We start from the raw sequence: 17,938 nt of genomic DNA, 5'->3' as shown, positions 1-17,938 counted from the left end.
TTTATTTCCATTATTTTAGGACATGGATCCAAAAAAATACTGCTGTGACTTATGTCAGAGAGTATTCTACCTCTGTTTTCCTGTAGAAGTTTTATAGTATCTGGTCTCACATTTAGGTCTTTAATCCCTTTTGAGTTTGTTTTTGTGCACAGTGTTAGAGAATGTTTTAATTTCATTCTTTTACGTGAGGCTGTCCCCTTTTCCCAGCACCACTTATTGACGAGACTGTCTTTTCTCTGCTGTATATTCTTGCCATCTTTGTGGAAGGTTAACTGTGTGGATTTACTCCTAGGCTCTCTGTTCTGTTCTGTTGATCCACATGTCTGTTTCGGTGCAATGCCATGCCGCTTTGATTACTGTAGCTTTGTATTCTTGCTTGAAGTCTAGTTATGATACTTTTTGAAGCAAACAATTATTAAGCATTTAAAATACTATACCTGACTTTTTAAGTGAAATTCTTGCACTAGGATTGAATTTTATTTAACTGAATTTTGAAATTGTGAATATCTTTTGTTTGACTTTGTGTACTAACTCAAAAAACACAACCAGAATATTAATCTACTTTCCTGCTTTAGCAGTTATTAGTTGTTGTTTAGTGTTTAAGTTGTGTCTGATTCTTTTGTGAACCCATGAATTGTAGCCTGCCAGGCTCCTTTGTCTATGGGATTTTTCCAGGCAAGAATACTGGAGTGGGTTGCCATTTCCTTCTCCAGGGGATCTTCCCTACCCAGGGATTGAACCCACACCTCCTGCAGGGGGATCGTTTGCCACTGAGCCCACTTCAGTAGTTATGGAATATCAAACACGGAACTTATCTGCAGTGATCTGGCAGTTATTATTCCAAATTTTGATTATGACTTGAGTGTAATGAAAGTGCTAAGGAGAGAATATTTTGTGGACTGTTTTCAGTTCAGTTGCTCAGTCATGTCTGACTCTTTGCGACCCTGTGAATCACAGCATGCCAGGCCTCCCTGTCGTTTACCCAAACTCATGTCCATCGAGTCAGTGATGCCATCCAGCCATCTCATCCTCTGTTGTCCCCTTCTCCTCCTGCCTCCAATCCCTCCCAGCATCAGAGTCTTTTCCAATGAGTCAACTCTTCGCATAATGTGGCCAAAGTATTGGAGTTTCAGCTTTGGCATCAGTCCTTCCAATGAATGCCCAGGACTGATCTCCTTCAGAATGGACTGGTTGGATCTCCTTGCAGTCCAAGGGACTCTCAAGACTCTTCTCCAACACCACAGTTCAAAAGCATCAATTATTTGGCGCTCACAGTCCAATTCTCACATCCATACATGACCACAGGAAAAACCATAGCCTTGACTAGACGGACTTTTGTTGACAAAGTAATGTCTCTGCTTTTGAATATGCTATCTAGGTTGGTCATAACTTTCCTTCAAAGGAGTAAGCGGGTGGGGAGGAGGGGATTATATACATTAAGAGACCATAACTGGAATCACCATCTGCAGTGATTTTGAAGCCCCCCAAAAATAAAGTCTGACACTGTTTCCCCATCTATTTCCCATGAAGTGATGGGACCAGATGCCATGATCTTTGTTTTCTGAATGTTGAGCTTTAAGCCAACTTTTTCACTCTCCTCTTTCACTTTCATCAAGAGTCTTCTTAGTTCCTCTTCACTTTCTGCCATAAGGGTGGTGTCATCTGCATATCTGAGGTTATTGATATTTCTCCCGGCAATCTTGATTCCAGCTTGTGCTTCTTCCAGCCCAGCGTTTCCCATGATGTCCTCTGCATATAAGTTAAATAAGCAGGGTGACAATATACAGCCTTGGTGTACTCCTTTTCCTATTTGGAACCAGTCTGTTGTTCCATGTCCAGTTCTAACTGTTTCTTCCTGACCTGCATACAGGTTTCTCAAGAGGCAGGTCAGGTGGTCTGGTATTCTGACTGTTTAATGTAAAGCAAAACCAACCCCCAAAGAGATTTAAAAAGATTCTTAATGTGCAATGCTATAACCTCCTAATGTGCCACTAGGTCTCAAAGAATAAATTATCCTCCAAATTAGAAAATGTTCATTTGGAAGTGATTCCCTAACCCCCAGGGCACATAGCAGGATATAACTGGTGGGCCAGCCAGTGAAGTTTCATCTGCCACTCCCCATCACTTCCCATCACTCACATTACCACCTAAACCATACCCCCTCCTCGTCTGTAGAAAAACCGTCTTCTGTGAAACCAGTCCCTGGTGCCAGAAAGGTTGGGGACCACTATTCTAATGTATTCTTCCATAAATCAATGCTGAATGGAGAAAAATGGAGTTTTAGCTTGTCTTAAAGCTTTCACAGGTGAAGTTTCTAAAACCTGTGGTGGGGAGGAGGGGATTATATACATTAAGAGACCATAATTGATTATTTCAAACCAAGTTTTCAAATATTATTATTAAGTTAGAGAAAAAGCTACCTGAATCGTTCTTGGCCTGCTGTGTCCCATATCTGTAACTTTACATATTTACCACCAACATTTATTATCTTTGAACCAAATTCCACTCCTATTGTATGATTTGAGTCATCTTTGACTGCAAAAGAAAAAGAAATTTAATTTTAGGACATTAAGGTAACAACTTATAAATTTAAACAACCAACATTCAAATCAAGAGTTAAGTCAATAGAAAATGTAATTTACTTATGCCATTCAATTTCTCCAAACATAAAATGATAAAAAGCACTCACTGCTTTAAACAGAATACATACAGTTTCTGTTCTCAAAGAGCCAATCAAGTTTTTTCTCAAAACCCCTAAACAAGCCATATATTTTAAAGCCAACGCTTGGTGACCCTGCCACATGAAATCGTATCTACCCGACCACTGTTAAGGTTCTCAAGAATGGTAACTGCACAAAATACTGGGCACCATCTTGAGAGGCTTACTGCCCAGTGACAGACTGCAACTCGGCCAATGATGGTTTCAGCTATTTGGACAAATATTCTGAACAAAAAAAAGTAAAGGGAAGGAAAAGCACTGTAGCCCAAGAAGGAAACTTGATGGATACCAAAGATTAAGGGAAAAAGAGGAAAAGATAGAGTAAAAAAATGCAAATACCACCCCCTCCCCAAACCAAGACCTCGATGCAATTATTACAGCTGTTGAGTTTTCATGAACTTCAGCACTGTGTGTGGCAATCATTTGGAATGAATTTGTTGGCAAAATCAATACTGTCTAAATGGGCAGGGATGCAGGCAAAATATGTAGTTTGCCAAACCCAACTGGAATAAGCTGTCTATAAAAGAAAATATCTGTGATGATATAAAAGGGATAAAACAAACATCCTGGCTACACAGTCCACTGACTGGTTTATAGTTTATCACCATACGATGAAATTTAATTGCACCAGAAATCATCTGACAGCTGTGTTCCCTGCTTCCTGGGGACCTGGGGTAGGAAAGGGTTTGAGTCCAGCAGGCTGTCTCATCCTGGACTTTCACCAGCACCCAGCTAGTGGGCCAGCCTGGGAGGAAACGCCTCCAAAGGTGCCAACTAACAGCCAGGTTAACACACGGCGGAGAGAAATACCGTCGCTGTGGTCATGAGAAGCAAAGGGAGGATGTGTGGGGAGAGCGCCTGCTCAGGCCAGCGTCCTGGCCAGCGTCCCCTCTGCTGAGACGGAACAATAGAACGTCTGAGTGACTGGTTCAGAACCCTGGGCCCACCCAGCAGATGAACGCTTGTTAACGCAGTGGGCACTGGCTCCGTGACTAAGCCACACTGGGTCTCTGTCACCACACAGAGACTCCAATGAGCTCCTGGTCGATGGAAATGGAAGCAGCAGAAAACATTCTAGAATCTTACTCTTTGAGCTCTTTCTCAGGACACCCTCTGTGTGCATTTTACCCACCATCTAACATATCTCACACACCCTTACTTAGGATGAACTTCATTAAATGAAATTAATTCTGTTTTTGTGCCTTCACCTGACTATAGTAATATAGACAGGTCATTCTCCACAACTCTTCCGATAATTATAAAAGAACGGTACGTTTTAAGGGCCTTTCAAACCCACCATGTTTTACAATAGTTTGGAATACAAAATGTAACTTCCCTTACAACATGGGGCAAGTCAATGGCGAAAGATATTTCTGTGGGCAAAAGGCCTGGGTTTGAGTCTCACATGTACAATCACTACCTGTTTCTTTACCTGTAAAACAGGATTGATGACAACAGCTGCCTTAACGACAATACAAGGCCACTGGGGCCCAAACACTACTTTATCCAAAATGTACAACTAGGGTTATTGGGCCACTCCTTGTCAGGAAATGGAATTCCACAGCATTATAAGGTATTTTAGTATCTGGAAAATGTACAGGACAATTTACTACATCATGAACAATGACCCACTATGAAACTGAAGTGCTAAATAAAAAATCAATTACTAAACATTTAATAACATAAACTTTTACTGTCATTTAAAAACATTTGTAAACTACAACTTTCTTCCTGAAAACATATTCAGAAGTTTTGCCGTAAACAAATTTGTGTAGGAGCACGCTCTCAGAAGACGACATAAAAGGAGCATTGACCGTGGACGTCACTTACATTTTTTTTCAATAAACTGATGAAGCAAGCAAGACTTGCCAGTTCCTGCATTTCCAATAACCAAGAATTTAAACAAAAAATCTGAAACACAAAAAGAGACTGTGAACAATAACATTAAAACAGGTGCTATGAACTTAGACTACAGTCATAAAATTTAATGAGATTGTAATTGTTAACATCACAGAAAAAAGAGGTCACTGAATATTTTGAGAAAATGGCAATAAATACATTGACTTACCTTTCCACATTTTCAATATCTGGCTTACATGCTAACCCAGTGCCTTTTCTAACTTCTCTGGGGATAATTTCTTTTCTGAAAGTTTGAAATGTAATTACTATAATGACAAAAGTGACTGAAATCTCTCTTTTGCTATTCAAATAAATGTGCACATCCAGTGACAAGTAAAAATCATTTAGAACTTTCAAATGCTTTCTATACAGAAGAAAAAACTTGGTAGACTCATGGGCTTTGAGAAGTTCACTCCTTTCTTCTTTTAAAAAGCAGGTGCAGCTTCTCCCCGCACTTGCTTCTGTGGCCTGGCCTCTGTTCCTGCACCTGCGGCTCACGGGAAGGCCGGCTTCTGGTCAGTACTGCCCAATTTGGTCAGTGTTCCCGTGTGAAATTTGTCTCATTCGATACAGGGAGAGCTCTTCACTTCTATACACAGAGGAATATATTTAATTTGGGATCTTATTTTGCATAAACTGTAAAAAGAGGCTTTCTAGCATGGAACCTGTAAGTCAGAATGAGGGGCACCAGTAGCCTGACACTGCCCTGGTGATTCATGCTGCTTTTTCTGATAGCAAAGGAGTCTAGTTCTGCTCAGCCAAGCCTTGGGAGCACAGCTCCCACCCTCACACTTTGACTGCCACCCACCTCTGCCAACCCCCAGGCTGCAAGGCTCACCTGTGGCTCTGAAGGCCCTGCTCTACCCACCTCTGCTGACCCCCAGGCTGCAAGGCTCACCTGTGGCTCTGAAGGCCCTGCTCTACCCACCTCTGCCAACCTCCAGGCTGCAAGGCTCACCTGTGGCTCTGAAGCCCTGCTCTATGCTCCTGGTTCCCTTGGCTGCACCTCTGAGGCTATCACCTCCACACTCCCGTTTAGGACCTGACCACACATTCCCAGCCCTGGCTCCTTCTCTCCCCCAGCTAAGCCCAAGCAGTCCATTTCTTTGCCTAGGCTTGGCCCAGCCCTGTTCCTAAGAACTACACTCATTATCACTCAGAGATTAAGCCTATTCCACCTCTCATATTTATGGGCACTTAAACTTATAAGACAGTGCTATTAGGATTGTTAGCATTTACAAATACAGTTATATGCATCTCACTGACCATTTTAAAAGCATGCCACACTCACATTCATAACAGCACTATTCTCAGTAGCCAAAAGACAGAAGCAACCCAACTATCCATTGACAGATAAATAATAAACAAAATATGGTACATATATACTTTGGAATATTATTCAGCCTTGAAAAGGGAGGAAATTCTGATACATCCTACAGTATGGATGAATTTTCACACTGTGCTAAGTGAAATAAGCCGGACACAAAAGAAGACATACCAGAAGATTTTATTCACATGAGGTGCCCAGAGTGCTCAAACTCACAGAGACAGAAAGTTGAATGGTGGTTGTAGGGGTGCTGGGGGAGAGGGAATGTGCAGTCAGCATTTAACAGTTACGAGCATCCGTGTGGAAAGATGAAAAAGTTCTGAGGATGAATGGTGGTGATAGCTGTACAACGAATGTGAATGTACTTAATGCCAGGGACTTTAAAATGGCAAATCTCATGTTATGTGTGCATTTTATCACACGCACAAAATAAAACATGCCAGGTCTGATCATTTGCACTGAACAGCTTTTACGGCCCAAGAAATTAAAATTTCTAAGTTAAAATGACAATACTAAAATTTCTCAATTTTGTTCAATATCCTCTCTGAGAAATAAAGCCCAATACATTGTTGCATAAGTTGTAAACACAGGAAGATGAGAACCAGGTAAAAATGCTGCCACCGTGGAGGCAAAAGTAAGTCTTGAGAGAGAAAATAATTTGTACACACAAATGGGAGTGTTCCTTATGCTTCATATGTACACAGCAAGGGAGTTTCACTAATTCATCTAATCCTGAAACAAAACTCATATGTCTAAGCACAGACTTTGACTTAAAGCTTGTTCCCTTATTATTTTCTGCTTTGGAAGTTTTGCTTAAATGGACTTCATTTGAACAGACGAGCCTGGTGGGCTACAGTCCATGGGGTCGCAGAGAGTCAGACACGACTGAGTAAGAATGCGCACACACAGACACACACACACACAGTAATTGTCTTCCAGATTACACCACAGTCTCAACAGGTAAAAGGGTAACAATGTCAACTGATTTCACCTTGCTGGACAAAAGACAAGTAAGATGTGCAATTTCCATATATGAAAATATTTAATTCCACCAAAAAACTCTTCACACTCTGAATCTTGTAGCTCAAAGAGGTAAGTTTTCTTACTTAGAAAACCTTTTTGTTTGAAAACGCTTTTGGAGTCAAACATCTAGAAATGCTGGATAAAACATACCACATTTAAAAAAAACTATACAGCTGACCTTTCAGGAAAAAGGACTGGAAAAAGCAGTAGGGGCCCTGGAGGGCTGTCACTTTGGGTCTTAAGACATGTGGGACAGGGTTCAAGACTGTACCCATGTGAAGGACGGAGTACAGAGGTCAACCTGAACTTTCTTCAAGGCTTGGCCTGAAGTGAAGGACAGGCTGGGAAATCCTCTCACCAGCTCAGGGGGACAAGGAGCCTTCTCTGACTCTGTCTGGCCTCTCAGCAAAAACAAAACAAAACAAAACAAAAACCCATTCCCCTTTGAAGATTTATTATGGGCTGACTCCACAGGAGTTTGAAATTCAAACCAAAAAACATGTGCATGGTGAAACTCCAAGTCAAGAAATTTAAAACAGTAAAAATGGCCCTAGACAGTGATGTCACCAGGATGCCTGGAAGAAGCAAAGCAGATCACTCTGGAATCACACTGGCTCCCAGGTGGTGCTGGTGGTAAAGAACCTGCCTGCCAATGAAGGAGACGTAAGAGACTCAGGTTCAATCCCTGGGTTGGGAAAATACCCTGGAGCAGGGCATGGCAACCCAGTCCAGTACTTTTATCTGGAGAATCCCATGGACAGAGGAGCCTGGAGGGCTACAGTCCATAGGGTCACCGAGCGTTTGGACACAACTGAAGGGACTCAGCACACTGGAAGGACACATCCTCCAACCAATACTCAGGAGTCCCGGCTTTACAGCTGCTCTGAAGACGAGCTCACAATTTAACACAACAAAACACTCCAGGAAACAGTCTGTGATGAGTGAGTCCGCAGTCCAAAGATATTACACTCTTAAGAATTTGATTTTAAAAAGAACCTGATAAGGGACTTCCCTGGTGGTGCATTGGAAGACTTTGCCTTCCAATGCAGGGAATGCAGGTTTGATCCGACTCGGGGGCTAAGATCCAACACGCCTCATGATCCAAAAAAAAGAATAAGAATCTGATGAAGTATACTCAACATGAGTAATACCATAAAAAAGGATTGAATCCATAAGCAAAGAATAAAATGATATGAAAGAATAGATCGATTTCTAGAATGTGTCTAAAAATAAAAGCTGCAGTCATTAGAAACAGTCAATGGATAAATTAAAGAGCAGAATTAACAAAACTAAGGAGAAAATTAGTGAACTGGAATAGAGACTGGAGAAAATTACCATGAGGCAAAATAGAGAACTGAAGAGAGAGAAAATATGAGAGTTTAAGAAAAATGCAGAATTGAAAGAAAGGGCCCAACATAGGTCTAAATGTATTTTGGAATAAAAAGAGAGAGAGAGAGAGAGAATGCGTGGAGAACGCCGGTGTGAAACTGTAACAGCAATCAGTAAGAAAGGAAAAACTCCCTACAAGAAACTAGGTTCCTTTGGGGTTAACCAAAGGTCACCATCTTCAGCGTTGGGACAGGAGCACAGAAACAACGCACTGTCTAATGCAGAATTCAACAGGCAATGATTACCCTAAGCACCAAGATGGACTTCTGCTTCCAAAAAGAGGGAACAGAAAGAAGCACTTTCCCTCATTCGTCCTGCTCAGTACCACCTAGGATCCTAGGCACCACACATAAAAGAAACACAAGGAGACTTGGAAAAGTTAGCTAAGGTGAGAAACTGGCCAGAGACCTAGGGGCCTGAGGAGTGACACTGGTTTTTCCGTGGGTTTTTTCCTTTTCCCTCCTATCTTCCAGACAGGGAGCTGAACAAGCTAACAGCCAATGGAGGCAGATTTTAAGAAGTCACAGCAAAAGCCTGGTCTCTCTTCTCACAGGACCAGGAAAGGCCAGCCTAGCAAGACAGAAAACTTACACAAAACTGCTCTACTCCAGACAAACACTACAGGAAAAACTCACCCCAGGTCTCACCCTACCCACGCCAGCAAAGGACGGATGGGAACCCAGACCGCCACGCTTTTGAGGCTGTAATGAGGTTCCCCCAACACCAGCTGGGTGCTGTCACAGAGACCAGGGACAGGGCTGGGGCCCTCATTCCTGCGAGCCAGTTCTGAGCTGTCCTTGCCCCCACTGCATGCCAGGGGAGACACGGCGGTGGTAGGGGGCAGAGGGCACAGGTCACAAGAGCTCTCATCCCAACTCAGCAGCACAAGAAGCAGCCCCTCCACCCGGATGTCCTCAGATGCTCAGACGGCAACATGGACTTCCACCTCTACCTGGCAGTAACAAGGCAGCACCCAAGAGCAGAAATGAGCTAAACAAGATTTAAGTCAAGATCTAACGTCTCATAACATAATACAAACATGTCCATGTTTCGAATAAAAATCCCTCATCATAGCAAGAACCAGGAAGACCTCAAACAAAGGAAAAATATCAACAGATTCCAATGCCAAGATGATAGAAACATGTGAAAACTCTGACAAAGATTTTAAAGCAGCCATCATGAATGCTTCAACAAGCATTAAGAACATGTTCAAAACACATGAAAAGCTGAAATCTTCACAAAAAAGAAAGTATCATCAAAGAAAAAATATATAAGAACCAAATGGATGTTTTCGAATTAAAACATACAATAACTGAAGTACGGGGCTCTGTGAATGGGCTCAAAACAAAATGGAGCAGAGGAAACAGTGAAATGAGCATCAAAGTGATAGAAAATACCCAATCTGAACAACAAAGAGAAAATAGACTGAAAATGTATTGATACAGGCCTCATGGACCTTTTAGACCACCAAAAAAATAAAAAAGAAATCTAACTTTAATGTCACTGGAGTCTCAGAAGGAGAGAAAACAGGATAGGGTTGAAAAAGTACTCAAAAGAAATAATGGCTGAAAACTTTCTAAATTTAGCAAGACGGCAATTAAAAAAGCTAGATTATTCCAAAGTGAAAGTGAAAGATGCTCAGTTGTGTCTGACTCTTTGCAACCTGTATAGTCCATGGAATTCTCCAGGCCAGAAAGCTGGAGTGGGCAAGCCTTTCCCTTTTCTGAGGATCTTCCCAACCCAGGGATCGAACCCAGGTCTCCCGCATTGCAGGCAAATTCTTTACCAACTGAGCTATCAGGGAATCCAGGTTCTTCCCAGCAAGAATCTAAATATATTCATGTCAAGGCACATCATACTTAAACTTCTTAAAACAAATAAACAAAAATATCTTGAATGCAGCCAGAGAAAAATGATACCTTACCTACAGGGAAAAAGCAATACCAGCGACAGCACGTTTCTCATCAGAAACCATTGAGGCCTGAAGGGGCACACTATTTTTCAAGGGCTGAAAGTAAAGAACGCTCCATCCAGAATCTTATACCCTAAAAATATCCTTCTAGCGTGAAGGACTGAAACATTCTTAGACGAAAAAAAGAGCTAACAGAATTTGTCACCAACAGATCTACCCTAAAAGAATGGCTAAGGGAAGTCCTACAAACTGAAAGGAAAGGAATTCCCTGGCAGTCCAGGGGTTAGAACTCAGTGCTTTCACTGCTGAGCCCAGGGTTCAATCCCTGGTGGGGGAACTATGATTTCAAAAGCCATGCCAAAAAAAAAAATAAAGCCTGAAAGGAAGTGATAAAAGGAATTATAATCATGGAACATTATACAAAGGAAAGTGAAAGTGAAATTCTACAAAGGAAGAACATGGTAAATAAAAACATTGGTAAACATACTTTGCTGTTTAAGCAAAAATGGTTAACACTGTTTGATGTAACTCTGAATATAACCAGAGGAAATATTTAAGACCATTGTAAGTGACAGAGGGTAAAGGAACGCCAAGTCCAACTCAGACGCACTGTGGCTCAGTCCCAGTTTATTGCAACAAAGCAAAACTCACAATAAAATGAGTGACACAAATATTTTGGTTTCCCAGGACATATCAAGTTATGTTTATACTATCTTTCAGCCTATTCAGTGTGCAACAGCATCATGTCTAAAAAATGCATACACTTTAATTACAAGTATTTTATTGGTAAGAAACCTTAACCATCAACTGAACTTTCAGCAAGTCATAGTGCCATAATCTTTCGCCATAGTAACATCAAAGATCACTGGTCACTGTAACAAGTACAGTCATAACGTAAAACTCTAAAATACTTTGAGAATTACCAAATCATGGCCCAGAAACAAGAAGTATGCAAATGTTATTGGAAAAATGATGCCAATAGACTTGCTCAATGGAGCACTGCCACAGCCTTCAATTTGTAAAAAAAAAAAAAACTCTCTGTGAAGCATAATAAAACAAGGTTTGCCTATAAGAGAAGGTAAGGTTTACACTTCGCTTGAACTAGTAAAACAATGACACAAGTAGACTGCAATATGTACCTATAATGTAACACCTAGCACGACCACTAAAAAAGCTATGCAAAGAGATACACTCAAAAACATTATAGGTAATTCAAAAAGAATTCTAAAAAATGTTCACATAAACCCAGTAAGACTGGAAAAAGAAAAGAGAAAAATGAAAAATTGAACAGAAATCAAAAATATAAAATGGCAAAAATAAATTCTAATAGACCAATAATTAGATTAAACTACATAAATATACCGATTAAAAGACAGATTGACAGAAAAGATGAAAAAAAGCCCAACTATAAGCTGCCTAAAAAAAACTCACTTAAATTATGATGTTCAGGCAGGTTGAAAGTAAAAGGATGAAAAAAGATCTACCATGCAAATATTAATCAAAGTAAATCATTATCAGATACAACAGTCTTCATGGCAAAGAAAACGACCAAAGACAGAACTGGTCACTGTAACAATAAAAGGGAAAATCCACCAGTAAGACATAGGAAAGCTCAGTGTGTGCACCATAAAACAGAGCTAAAAACACATCAAACTACAAACTGACAAAACTAAAAAGAGAAATGGACAAACCCCAAATTATGGTAGAGACATCAACACCTGTCTCTCAATATTGACAGAAAAACTAGACAGAAAATCAGCAAAGATAGAGAAGAATTCAGCGCAGAAAACCACTAGGATGGAGCAGGACACACACTCTTTTCAAGGGCCCATGTATCAAGATAGACCACACCCTGGGCCATAAAACAAATCTTAGCAAATTTAAAAGAACTAAAATCATATAGAATGTGTCCTCCAAACACAAAGGAATAAAAATAGAAATTCGTAATATATATACAATAAGAAAATCTCCATTCATTGGGAGGATTGATGCTGAAGCTGAAGCTCCAATACTTTGGCCACCTGAGTCGAAGAGCCCACTCATTAGAAAAGACCCTGATGCTGGGAAAGATTGAAGGCAGGACGAGAAGGGGATGACACAGGAGGAGATGGTTGGATGGCATCACCGACTCAAAGGACATGAGTTTGAGCAAGCTACGGGAGATGGTAACTGACAGGAAAGCCTAGCGTGCATCCCTGGGGTCACAAAGAGCTGGACATGACTGAGTGACTGAACAACAAAGAAAATCTCCAAATACTTGGATACTAACCAATCTACGTCTACATAAACCATGATTTAAAGAGGAGGTCTCCTGGGAAATCGAAAAATGCACTGAACCAAAAGGAAATGAAACTACAGCTCATCAAGAGCTGTGGATTACAACTAAAGCAGTGCTGAAAGGAAAAGTCAGAGCACTGAACGCATATATTAGAAAAGAGGAAAAGTCTCAATTGTCTAAGCACCCATCCTGAAGAACCTGGAAAGAGAAGAGCCAAATAAATGTAAAGCAAACACAGGAAGGAAATAAAGAGCAGACATCCAGGAAATGAAAGACAAAGAAAATCCATAAAATACAGCTGGTTCCTTGAAAAGGTCAATAAAATTGACTCATCAGTCTAGCATAACTGATGAGTCAAGGTCTAGAAGTTGATCAAGGAAAAAGAAGCGTCCTTGAGATGGTCACAGCACACACCACCTTTGTCTTGGTAGCGCTTTGACAGGGTGCACGGGAGGGAAACCCTCACCACAGAAGGCCTTCCTACCGTCTCCAAAGGGGGAACAGGGCCTAGAGACTCCCAGACATCCAGCATCGCGCCCCAGCGAACTCAGTGTCCACGTCATGTTGCTCAGCAGCCGGGCTGGCAGCACCTGCGGGAGCTCTGTTACAGTTCGTTTAAGCAAAGATGAGTAGATGAGTGTGTGGCTTCACAGGGTATTCAAAGCAGGCAGCCTCTGAATGGCTAAAAATATGCATATTGGGGCTAAATTTAAAGTAACTGAGTGTATAAGTAAAAGGTTGTTGCTGAGCCACGAAAGACACCGGGAGTCTTGGCCTCCAGAGGAGAGGAATCAATCCGGGGCCAGTGACGAGCCTTGATCACTCAGCACTTCTGTGAAATAAGCACTTCCATGAAAGCTTCTGTGAAATAAAGCTTTATTAAAGTATAAAAGAGATAGAGAAAGCTTCTGACATAGACATCAGAAGGAGGCAGAAAGAGTGCCCCCTGCTAGCCTTTAGCAGTACGTTATATACTATCAGCAAGCTGTTAATGAGAAAGAGGCGATGTCTCAAACTCAGAGTGGCGCCAGGCCCCTCGCCCACAACATGCGTTTTGAGATAACACTGGCACCGGTGAGTCATCCTGGGCCACAAAACGGTTGACATGAATCTTGAAGAAAGGCAGGTTTCCAGGTGAATATATCATTTCATTAACATAGATTAGGAGAACAAGGTATGAGTAACACATACTGGTTTGTTGAGCCCTTACTGGTTCTGAGTCTTAAGCGAAACCCTAAAGTTCTTAAGCGGAACTTGAAGACAGAGTCGAGGGTAAATACACCAGGGTCATCATGGCAACACAGAATTTTAAAAGAAACCTCCTTTAAATTTTGTATAGAGAAGGAAAAAAATCTGACACTTGTAGTTTGTTTTCTCCTGCCGCTTAAAAGAGAAATTTAAAAAATGTCTAACCCTTGCAGCCCATTTCCTCCGTTTGGAGACCCCTGGCCTTCCTGCCTGTTACCCTTTCATTAAGAACAGAGTTTGGTGCCGGCAGGCTTCGAACTACCGTCTAGGCTGGTTATGAAGAAGAAAACCGCAGAGGGACCAATACGCAGGGCTATTTTAACTCGTTTATGTAACAAAGACTGACAACAACAGCAACCACAAAGAGGGCACAAATGGCCGATTTCAGGGCACAGCACTGGACCCAGCAGGGCAACGAGGAAGTGACAGCGCACACTTTAATCTGTCAACGACAGTAACACATGAAATAGACCAAGTCTTCGAAAACAAAAAGAACTACAACTCACCAACGTAAAATAATTTAAATAGTGATATAACTATTAAGGAAACTGAATTTGTAATTTTAAAACAAAAGAATACTCAGGCCAGGGTGGTTTTACTAGAGAATCCTATAAACATTCAAAAAAGAATCAACACCAACTCAGACATAAATGTTTGCAATATTTTCTTAGAAATAAGAAATAAAAGCAAACATAAACAGGACCTAATCAGCTAAAAAGATTTGGTACATTAAAAGAAACCATTAACAGAATGAAAAAACAATCTATCGACTGCAAATATTTGCAAATAATGAGACCAACAAGGGATTCACTTTCAGACTATACAAAGAGCTCATCCAACTCAATATAAAGAAAATGAATAATCCAATTGAAAAATGGGCAGAAGACCTAAATAAACATTTCTCCAAAGAAGACTAACAGATGGCCAACAGGCACATGCAAAGATGCTCAGCATCACTGATCATCAGGAAAATACAAATCAGAACCACAATGAAGTACCGCCTCAGGCTGGTCAGAATGGCCACCATCAAAAAGTCTACAGAGAACACATGCTGGAGAGGGTTGAGGGAACCCTCCTATACTGCTGGTGGGAATGTAAACTGGTGCAGCCACTACAGAGAAGAGTTCCTTACAAAACTAAAAATAAGTTGCCATATGATCCGGCTATACCACTCCTGAGTGTGTATCCAGAAAGACAAAAAAGCTCTAATTTGAAAAGATACACCCCAATATTCATGGAAACATTAAGTACAATAGCCATGACATGGAAGCAACCCACGGCATCAACAGGCGACTGGATTAAGATGTGGTGTAGGGGCCTCCCTGGTGATCCAGTGGTTAGGACTTTGTGTTCCCAATGCCAGGGGTGTGGGTTCCATCCCTGGTTTGGAAACTAAGATCCTACATGCCTCGTGATATAGCTAAGATATAAAATAAAGGTCCACAGAAGTGGTGCATCACTGACCCAAGATGACATAAAAAAAAGAAAGATGTGGTGTGTATGTACAGTAGAATATTCCTCAACCATAAAAAGAATGAAATATTGCCATTTGCAGCAACACAGAGAATATTATACTCAGTGAAGTTAAAGACAGATATTACGTGATATCACTTGTATGTGGAACCTAAAAAAAATACAAATGAATCTATATACAAAACAGAAGTAGACTCACAAACATAAAAAACAAACTTATAAGTACCAAAGGGGAAAGGTGGGGGAAAGGCATAAATTAAGAGTATGGGATTAACAGATACAAACTTCTATACAAAAAATAGATAAGCAACAACGATTTACCACACAGCATATGGAATTATATTCAATATAATAGCCCAGAAGGGAAAATAATCTGCAAAAAGTATGTAAATGAATCACTTTGCTAGATGCCTAAAACTAACACAACATTGTAAATGAACTATAATCCAATAATTCATTAATTAAAAAATCAAACCCAGTTAGAAAATGGGCATACACCATGAACAGGCATATTCACTTAAAAGAATATACCAATGACAAATAAGAATGTGAAGATGTGTTTAAGATCATTAACCAATAATCAGGGAAATGAAAATAAAGCCATCATGACGTGTCACTACACATCTATCAGGAAAGGCTAAAATAAAAAGTCATGACAACAAAAAAGCTGACCAGGATGCACAGAAACTAGATCACTCATACATTGCTGGAAGAAATATAAAATGGAACAGTGAATCTAGAAAACAGCTTGACAGTTTCTCAAAAAAACTAAACATGCCACCAGATGACTCAGCAACTGAACTTCCAGGCATTTACCCAGAAAAAATGAAGACTTATGTTCACACAAAACCCTGTGCATGAATGTCTATAGTAGCTTTATTTGTAACAGCCAAAAACTGAAAAGACCCAGATGTTCTTCAACAGGTGACTGGTTAAACAAATTATACATGCAGATCAAGAAACACTACTCGGCAATAAAAAGGAGTGAACCATTGATACTGCAATAAGCTAGATGGATCTCCAGAGAATTACGCTGTGTGAAAATGCCAATCCCCAAAGATTCTACACTGCATGATTCTATTTACTGAACAGTCTTGAAACAGATGAAAAGATTGGTAGTTGCCAGGGGACAGGGAGGGGTGGGGACAGGAAGAAAGAGTATTCGGAGGCACAGGAGAGATACTTCTGCTGATAGAAGTGATCTGTATCAGCAGTTATGGCCAACATCAACATCCTGGTTACCTTAGAGTTTTGCAGGGGGGACGGGGAAATTTTCTATTTTTCTTAAACCTGGCTATGAATCTATAAAGATCTCAAAAGGACAATGACTCTGTAAGTTTACTCTGCACATCCCAAACTGAAAGGATTACTGAAGGATGGGCTTCACAGAAGTCCTACCTAGAGGGAGGGAAGCAGGTGAGATGCGAGGTATGTGCCCTGTTTCCAGTCTGGAGATACACGTGTTTGGGTGATGCAAACACAACCAAGGCAACCACTCATTCCCTGTAGGTGACAAAATTCCAACTTAGGAAGAGGTTCTACTCAGTTCCTCCTGTGGATGACGGGATGTGAATTTCACAGCCTCTCTCAGAGCTGAGTGCCTTCCTGTACAAACGTTCTCCCCTTCGAGCATAAGGTTGGATGGCTTATCACAGCAGCAAATCTCTTAACACACCAGGCACACAGCCATGGATTTAGCAGAAAATGTGCTGATTTTACTGATTTATTTGTTTTTACCATCTGTAAAAACAAATTTTTTCTCTTTCTTTGCTTGAAGTTGGATGTCATACACATTGCATGTCATGTATGTTTTACACGTCAAGTGCACAGTGCCTAACAGCTACAAAAAGGCTTACCAGGAGCAGAAAGCTAGCCATGTCACAGAGGAATTAATGGAGGGGTGTAAGATACATTGTTAGGTTGTATATGATAACTAAGTGTGAACCAAATAGTTTTGTCCATTTGAGTGGGATTGATGTTGTTTTATTACAGTGGATGTTGCTTTGCTCAAAATGACAAAGACATTCTCTGCATACAACTTATGATCATTACATTCACCTGATGAGGGTTTCCTCAGAATGAGTTACGCTGTAGGGTGGCGGAAAGACCATATTCTAAAACAGAAAATCTAAAACAGATATATGCTACTAATGTACTTTGGCGGGGGGCGGTGGGGGGGGGGGGGTGGCGTATTGCATGGCAGGCAGGATACATCAGTTCCCTGAAGTCGAAGCTCAGAGTTTTAACCATTGAACTGCCAGGGAAGTCCCTGTATTTTTAATTTTGCATGATAAATGTAGAATGAAATAACAGGAAAGGTATTGAGTAATTAGAAATCAGTCTTGGGCAAAAGTCAGTCATTGAGGAACACAGACGAATTCACATCAGGAAAAAATGGCCTTCACTGAAACAGCTAACACAAAGCCAGGGGAGTAACTCCAGGGAGAAACCTCATTTGGAATGTACTGACTCGTTTTTACACTCATTTCAAGCAGCGTCAAATTTCCTGGAGCACGGGAGGTTGGCAGCACATGCTACAGTATGGCTGTGGCCACAGGGACAATGACAGCCAGTGGCAGGGAACTGGGCACTGGGCCAAGAAGGGGCGCTAACAGCACTGCACATCCAACAGCTGGCCTCCAGCCTTCAGAGACAGCACCGCACATCCAA

The 17,938-nt window shown here is 41.0% G+C and overlaps 1 protein-coding gene across 2 annotated transcripts in view; it reads right to left on the bottom strand.

Moving 5' to 3' along the window:
• RAB4A (RAB4A, member RAS oncogene family) overlaps positions 1-17,938 on the bottom strand; it is a 42,101-nt gene that overhangs the window by 13,496 nt on the left and 10,667 nt on the right. Inside the window, exons 1-3 of one of the 2 annotated variants that reach the window (XM_059882600.1) lie at positions 4,788-4,812; positions 4,550-4,630; positions 2,421-2,535 (exon numbers count right to left, since the gene is read on the bottom strand). In XM_059882600.1, the coding sequence (XP_059738583.1) occupies positions 2,421-2,535; positions 4,550-4,630; positions 4,788-4,797 (206 nt within the window). In that variant the 5' untranslated portion in view covers positions 4,798-4,812. 2 annotated transcript variants of the gene reach the window in all.

This window comes from Bos taurus, chromosome 28 (genome assembly GCF_002263795.3).
Source record: "Bos taurus isolate L1 Dominette 01449 registration number 42190680 breed Hereford chromosome 28, ARS-UCD2.0, whole genome shotgun sequence".
Classification (NCBI taxonomy): Eukaryota; Metazoa; Chordata; class Mammalia; order Artiodactyla; family Bovidae; genus Bos; species Bos taurus.
Note: the sequence above shows the minus strand (reverse complement) of the source record. Positions and strands in the feature narration are given on the sequence as shown.